Raw genomic sequence first — 8,467 nt, 5'->3', positions numbered from 1 at the left:
CTCTTGTTACCCAGGCTGGAGTGCAATGGCGCGATCTCGGCTCACCGCAACCTCCGCCTCCTGGGTTCAGGCAATTCTCCTGCCTCAGCCTCCTGAGTAGCTGGGATTACAGGCACGCACCACCATGCCCAGCTAATTTTTCGTAGTTTTAGTAGAGACGGGGTTTCACCATGTTGACCAGGACGGTCTCGATCTCTTGACCTCGGGATCCACCCGCCTCGGCCTCCCAAAGTGCTGGGATTACAGGCTTGAGCCACCGCGCCCGGCTGTCTCTAGATTTTTTAATGATTGACATTCTAACTGGCTTGAGATGGTATCTCAATGTGGTTTTGATTTGTATTTCTCTAATGACCAGTGATGATGAGCATTTTTTCATATGTTTATTGGCCACATAAATGTCTTCTTTTAAAAAGTGTCTGTTCATGTCCTTCACCCACTTTTGAATGGGTTATTTTATTATTGTAAATCTGTTTTAGTTCTTCATTGATTCTGGATATTCGCCGTTTGTCCAAAGGGTAGATTGTAACAAATTTTTTCCATTCTGTTGATTGCTGATTCAGTCTAATGGCTGTTTCTTTTGCTGTGCAGAAGCTCTGGAGTTTAATTAGATACCATTTGTCTATTTTGGCTTTTGTTGCCACTGCTTTTGGTATTTTAGTCATGAAGTCCTTGCCTATGCCTATGTCCTGAATGGTTTTGCCTAGGTTTTCTTCTAGGGTTTTTATGGTGGTATGTCTTATGTTTAAGTCTTTAATCCACCTGGAGTTAATTTTAGTGTAAGGTGTCAGGAAGGGGTACAGTTTCTGCTTTTTGCACATAGCTAGCCAAATACACACCCAGTAACTTGACTTGAAATTAATTGTAAAGAGTTACAGAATTTTATTTTCTGGTAAATGCTTGGAATGGATTTTTCCATAAAACATGTAACAGATGGGGATTTGGGTTCCAGTTCAGTCAAAATGCCTTTCTTCAGCTACTGAATTCTATTATTTAGAACTAACATGAGTTTAGGTTCCTTGGAACAGAGGAGGTACTGGAGAGTAGAGAAAAACAGTTTATTCTTTCTGGCCTTCATAGATAATAAATGTTTAGCAAAGTTCAAAATGTATGTTTCCCCTTATTCTATACTCTTTCCATGATACATTGCATATTTTCCCATAAATTAATCTGCTCTTGTTGCCCATTGTCCACCTCCTTCACACCTGCTTTTGCGTTGAATGCCAATCCACTGTTACTTATTACTTATCCTATTATTTCAAAGCCATCCTATGCATTTGTCATAAATAAACTCAACACTTCTACTGTACAGAAAAACACATAACATAAAATTTACTATCTTAACCATTCTAGGCATACAAGTCAGTAGTGTTATTAAAGGATATTGATATTATTGTGAAACAGATGTCCAGAGCTTTTTCACCTTGCAAAACTGAAACTTTATACCTATTAAAGAACTTTCCTTTTCCACCTCTCCTCAGACCCTTGCAGTCACCATTCTATTTTCTGTTTATAAATTTGACTACTTTTGATATTGTATATAACTAGAGGCATACAGTATTTGTCCTTTTGTGATTGGCTTATTTCAGTCAGCATTATTTCCTCAAGGTTGGTCTATGTTGTAGTATGTGAAAGTATTTCCTCACTTTTAAAGCCAAATAATATTTCATTGTAAGTATATGCCACATTTTGTTTATCTTGTCATCTATCAGTGGGCATTTGTGCAGCTTTTGGCTCTTGTGAATAATGCTGATATGAACATGGGTGTGCAAATATCTCTCAGAGACACTGCTATTAATTCTTTTGGTTAGCTACCCCGAAGTAGGATTGCTGGGTTATATAGTAGTTTTATTTTTAACTTTTTAAGGAACATCTATACTCTTTTCCATAGTGTTTGCACCATTTTAGAATTTCATCAAAAGTACACATGGGCTTCAATTTCTCTTCATCCTAATCAATACATTACTTTTTGTTATTTGAATGTTAGCCATTCTGGGTGTGATGTCATATCTCATTGTGGTTTTGATTTACATTTCTCTGATGATTAGTGAACATCTTTTTATACGCTTGGTGGCATTTGTATATCATCTTTGGAGAAATCTTTATTTAAGTTCTTTGCCCATCTTTAAATCAAAATAATATTTGATTATTTTGTTGTTAAGTAGTAGAAGTTCTTTATATATTCTGATTATTAACCATTATTTTATATTATTTTGTTGTTAAGTAGTAGTTCTGTATATATTCTGGTTATTAACCACTTACTTTATATGATTTGGAAATATTATTTTCCCATTTTGTAGGTTGTCTTTTCATTGGGTTGACTGCATCCCTTTATGTACACAGTATTGCATATCTGATGTCATCCTATTTGTCTATTTTGGTTTTATTGACTGTGCTTTTTGTTTCATATCCAAGAAATCATGGTCACATCCAATGCCATGAAGCTTTCCCCTTGTATGTTATTCTAGGAGTTGTATAGTTTTGGGTCTTATGTTTAGTTATTTAATGCATTTCGAGTTAATTTTTTTTAAAAAAAGCTTGATTTTATTCTTCTAAATGTGGATATCCAGTTTTCTCAGTATCATTTGTTGAAAAAATCTGTCATTTCCTAATTGAGGGATCTTGGCACACTTGTTAAACATAATATGATCATGTGCATGGTGGTTTATTTCTGTACTCTATTTTATTTTGCTGGTCTATAGGTCTGCTTTTATACCAGTACTGCACTGTTTTTACTACTGCAGCTTTGTAATATGTTTTGAAATCAGTTCTGCAAAGTTGGAGTTTGAATTTTTCTAAATTTTCTTCTTTTTCAAAACTGTTTTGGCCATTTGGTATCCTTTGATATCATATCTGATTTTTAGGATAAAATTTTCTATTTCAGCAAAACATATTGTTGAGATTCTGATTGAAATTGCATTGAATATGAGATCACTTTGGATGTATTAACATCTTAACAGTGTTAAGTGTTCCAATTCAGGAACAAGGGATCATCATTTCTTCTTTAATTTCTTTCAGCAGTGTCTTTAGCTTTCAGTATAAAAGTCTTTCACTTCTTTAGTTAAGTTGATTTCTAAGCGTGTTTTTTGATGCCATTATAAATGGAATCAGTTACCTTTTTTGATTGTTTGTCGTAAATGCATAGAAATGCAAGCTATTTTTGTGGTTGATTTTATATTCTATGACTTTGCTTAATTCATTGACTAGTTCTAACAGGGTATTTTTTTGTGTGAAATAATTAGGATTGTTTATGTATAAGATCAAGTCATTTGCAAACAGTGAGAATTTTACTTCTTTCTGTCCAATTTGGATGGCTTTTATTTTATTGTATTTTGTCCCGTTGCACTGGCTAAGGCTAAGAATGGGAATCCTTGCCTTGTTCCTTATCTTAGAAGAAAATATTTTCATTTTTCACTATGGATTATGACATTATGTGTGGGATTTTCAAACACAGTTTTTATTATGTTGAGGTAGCTTCCTCTGGTTCCTAGATTTTTGAGTGTTTATTATGAAAGGGTGTTGAAGCTCTCAAATGCTTCTTCTATATCAACTAACATGATCATTTGGTTTTTGTTCTTTATTCTGTTTATGTAGGTATTTGAAGTTTCTTAGTTTTAAAAATACTGAACCCACAGAGTCTATAAGTTACAATTGTTTTTATGAATGTTGCCCATCCATATATTTAGGAAATCACTTATGGGTAGACTAGAAATGGATCTATAGGATCTTTATATATGTGAATATATTACAATGTACATGCTTCTGAACTGTGGACTGCCCATTTTTCATTAAAAAAAGTTGTAAAATTTTACAAATTTTTGTTAAAAGTATAGCTAATTTGTTCTTTTAATGTAGTTAGACTAAATCAAGAATAGTAAGTGAACTATGATATGATCTGTCTCTACATATTCATAGTGGCTCACTGAGAAGGTTTGGTAAGATCCTGCATTGCTTACTTGTCAGGATTTGGAGAAGAATAATTGATAACTTCCTGACCACAAAGAAAGAACAAAAGAATGAGTGACTAACTCCCTTGGAATGGAAGGGAGATTACCTTAGAAGACACAATAAAACGAAATTCATAATCTGTTTTCTGAAATTGAATTTATTCTCTCCAAGATATCATTTAACTTTTTAAATAGAATCTTTTTTTTGAAAGTTAGGACAAAATCAAACCCCAGAGACAACAATTTTGATTTTAGAAATAAATAAAGAAAATAGTAAATAATTTGTAGTACTGAAGTACTACAGAAATTTAATACTCCATTAATTTGAGTTTATGTAATTAATGTATCTGTTGGCTCATGCATAAAGTTAAAAGGATTTTCTCAATGCTACCTTGTAACTCATTTGTTTTCAACTACAGTGGCTTACCTGGAGTTGTGTCTTTGTTTTCAACTACAGTGGCCTACCCGGAGTTGTGTCTTATTAAATATGCACAAACTCTCACTTTTGATGGTCAATTCTCATAAATCACTAGCTATACTTCTCTGCTTTCTTTTCAGATAGTGTACATGGTTAGATTGCGTAGTAAAGAGTTCCAGTCTCCCCATTTGAATTAGTTGTATCTAAAGATCAGTGCCCTTTCCCTTACCTGGGAGCTACGGTAGTTAGTAATAAAATTACTCATAGATCATATTACTCCTCTGCTTACCATTTTACTGTAGATTAACAATTGTCCTCAGAGTAAAAGTTAAATTGTCTGGCTGGTGCTCAGATATTTTAGGGGTCCTCTCATTTCTGAGCTGTTGTGTTTCTCTGGAAACACTGTACTGCCAGTTACCCATATTTCTCTGATCTTCACTTTCTTCATGTGTGACTATGTCAACTTTCAAGTGAGTTTTTCTTTGATCACTCTATTTAAAAGCAGCCCATCACTGCACAATCAATATCCATCTTCTCACCTTTATTTTTCTCCATAGTACTTATTACTACCTGAATTATCAATCCTTTGTTTAATGTCCCTTTCCTCACATTTGAATATTAGAATCATAGAGGAAGGAATTTCTGTTTGCTTTATTTACTGCTATAAATCCAGACCTAGAACAGTACTTAGTATTTCCTAATGGAAGCTAAGTAGAGCTAAAAATCCTGTTTTTTTTAAATACAAATGTTAGTTTAAATGCATTTATGTTCACTTATTCATTTTGGAAAGGAATGTTCCATCATTATCTCAATTTAAAAGATATTATAACATTTTATTTTTTAATTTTAAATATTTTTATAGAAAGGTTTTTTGTTGTTGTTTGTTTTTGGTAAATCCACATACACACAACCCATACTTCTCAAACACTTGGAATAGCCTCCCAGTTCATTTAACTTTTAAACTCCCACTTCTTTAGGGCCATAAATGTTTGACATACATTAAAAAAATAGAAAGTATTTTTAGGGCACTGTATTCAGAACTTTAGGTCATGCATATTAGGAAAAATTAGTGAATATTTTACCACAATCTTGAGTCTCAACAGCTATCTGTAGTTTAACATTATTAGGACATTGATTAGGTTTTCTTATTTATTAATTTTACCATGAAAAATTGAAAAAATTTGCTTTAAATCGCCCTGTTTTGGCATTCTTTATTTTTTTTTCTTTTGACATTTGCTGTAATACTTAGACTTCTAAGAATACTTAGGTTAAATTAGTAGTTTAATTCAGAAAAATTCACCTATGTATATTTTGTTTGACTCTTACAATTTTGGTAACCTCAGCATTATTTATTGTAGGTTGCTATTAGGGAAATAGACCTCTATGAGGAATAATTATTTTGCAACTTGGTAATCTAAGGAATTCTTAGATCTGCTTGGGAAACCAAAAGAAATGCCATGGTGTACTTTGTGGGGGATTATAAGGTATTCCACATTTTTAAGAACATATATGTTTCTAGGAAAAAAATGAATGTCATCATTGACCTTATACTAGGCATACACATTTAACATGCATAATTTTTTTCTACTTTGATGAAAGTGTTTTGAAAGCCTGATACACTGCTTAAATCGCCCAAGGTGTATTTCTCCTTTGATTGACTTGAGTTTGAAATAAATAATTTTATAATTGTAAAGACTTTATGAGTTTTCATTTGGTGACTTAGATGTGGTTTGCTTCTGTTTTTTTTTTTTTTTTCCAGGGGGATGTTTCTAGATACCATTCTCCCCTCCCGTGATGATAATGGCATTCGACCTGCAATTGGTCAGCGAACTCGTCTAAGCAAAGGAGATATCGCACAGGCAAGAAAGCTGTATAGATGTCCAGGTATTGCACAACACAAACACAAGAGCATGGTTGTACTTGATTGTGCTCTTCCAGATGAACAACCCACAATTTGAACAACTGTTTTATTTGTCTCACTCCCTGTTGGCAAGTGACATGTACAGTTCAAAGTCAGTAATCATAAAACAAGGCAGAAGAGAACTCTGGAACACCTAATTGCTGTAAATAAAAACAAGTTGTTGAAATCAAAGTTCATGCACAGGGAGAGTATGCTTTATTTCTTTTAATTTAATGAGTGAAAGAGCAAAATAGGATGGTTGCTTAATAGTCATTAATTAAGTAGTTGCATGATTTCATAGTCAAATACTGTTTCCTTTCTAACATAAAAGCATATCCCTTATTTGAACTTCAGAACTGGATCCTGGATGATCTTTTCTTGCAAGTACCATCATTAATGGCGTAGAAATTACAATTTTATCAATAGGAATGTATAACTTTTTTGTAAAAAAAATGTTCTAACCAGTTGCAAGTGAACTACTCTGGGTTTTTCCCCTAAATAAAGTTTCAAAAGCAGATTCATGAAAGGCCTTAATGTTCTAAGGGAACACTATGTTTTCATGGTCCAAGAAAGAAAAAGATTATGTTTTCCAAGTTAGAACTCTAGACTCTATGCACCTCCAGTGTACTCACAATATTTGAAATATCCTACAGCAAACAAACATGTTTAACTTGGTACAACACAGTCTTTTCCAAGTTATTTGAGGAAACCTTCTTTTTCCCAATGTTTACTTGTAAAATTTACTTTTGGAAGTATTGTTCTACATACCTAAGATTGCATATATAATAAAATAATTGCTGTAAAAGTTTTAATTGTCTATGAATCTGATAATCTTTGCAGAAAATCAGAGAAATGATGAATATCTAAATTGTTGGAGTTTTATATAGATAATTGTTTATGTTTATGTATTAAGTTATTGGAAAAGTCTTATATTACTTAAATTTTTATAATTTCTGGTGTCAGTTCAGGGAACTTTTCATTTTGGCTATAGGAGAGGGCTAGCTAATTCATCTTAAAAATTGAATATGTACACATTGACATACGGTATAGAACCCTTATGTCGAACAGTGAAAGACTCAAGTGCAAGCAAGAAAATGTGAGCTTGTTGAATACTCCCAGGAAATACCTAAAAAGTTCATAATTCAGTATGAAATGGTACTTAATTCATTGATTCAACCCAGTGGATTCTGTTGACATTTCTGCTGAGAGAAGGGATTTCCTATTCCTTAAAACTAGATTTGTTAAAGAAAATTGTAAGAAATTATTTTTTTTCAATTTTACTCTAATTATTAGTTTTCTTGTAACTTAGGACTATTAAAGTTTTAGAAGGGCAGTTGATATTTTCAGAATTGAAAGCTGTATGTAAAATCTTTTACATCATAATGATTCAGCATTGAAAGTGAGTTTTCAAATTTTTTTGTATTTAAATATATCTAATTGTCTGCCTATCTAATTTTTCTATGTACCAAAAGACATTTCTACTTAATATTCATTAATTTCTTCATGCTGCTTACTTACGTTGCATTCATATTTATATAAATGCCTTTAAAATATTTTATGTATGCATGTAAGATACACATGTATATGTGGTATATTTTTTAAAATTCAAATTTCCATAAAAAATGAATTTATAAGAGAATGATACCACTATGACAAAAGATATGGGTGATGCTTGACTAATGTCTAGTAGCATTGGGCATATATTTTTTAACTTTTAAAAAGCAAAAATTATTTTATTAGTAGCAACTAAATAAATGAACACTTTGTGTATAAAACTATCTTGATTATATCTCTAAATGTAAGACTATATACACTACATTTGAGAAGTACACTGGAGATTCATATGCACACTGAATTGTAGAAAATTCAGGAAGAATAAAAAACTAGTTAACCTTATGATACTGTAATTTAATTTTTAGCCTACAATTCTTGGATATTTCAGCTATAAACAGGAAGATTATTAGAAGATTATTAGAAGCATAGTTTCTACTTTAGATTTCAATTGTGTAAAATACATTAATGGGCCATTTTCTTACTTTAAATATAGAAATAATGTATACATTATTTTGTTTAATACAGTAAAACCACATTTGTGAAAGCACTATGATCTGTGAAAAAATATATTTTATATTTATGAAACAGTATAAAAAGCAAGTTACTGTATTACAGCTAATAAAATAACTGGAGTAAGTGATATAGAAATGT

At 31.9% G+C, this 8,467-nt stretch overlaps 1 protein-coding gene across 4 annotated transcripts in view; it reads left to right on the top strand.

Moving 5' to 3' along the window:
- Window positions 1-8,467, top strand: part of TLL1 (tolloid like 1) — a 240,976-nt gene that overhangs the window by 134,744 nt on the left and 97,765 nt on the right. For all 4 annotated transcript variants that reach the window (XM_032268275.1, XM_032268276.1, XM_032268277.1 and 1 more), the window contains one exon: window positions 6,122-6,246. In XM_032268275.1, the coding sequence (XP_032124166.1) occupies window positions 6,122-6,246 (125 nt within the window). The remainder of the gene's footprint in view (window positions 1-6,121; window positions 6,247-8,467) is intronic.

Source organism: Sapajus apella, unplaced genomic scaffold (genome assembly GCF_009761245.1).
Source record: "Sapajus apella isolate SASKATOON/1434 unplaced genomic scaffold, GSC_monkey_1.0 scaffold177, whole genome shotgun sequence".
In the NCBI taxonomy this organism is placed as follows: Eukaryota; Metazoa; Chordata; class Mammalia; order Primates; family Cebidae; genus Sapajus; species Sapajus apella.
The sequence above is the reverse complement of the archived record's forward strand: the minus strand, read 5'-3'. Positions and strand labels throughout refer to the sequence as shown.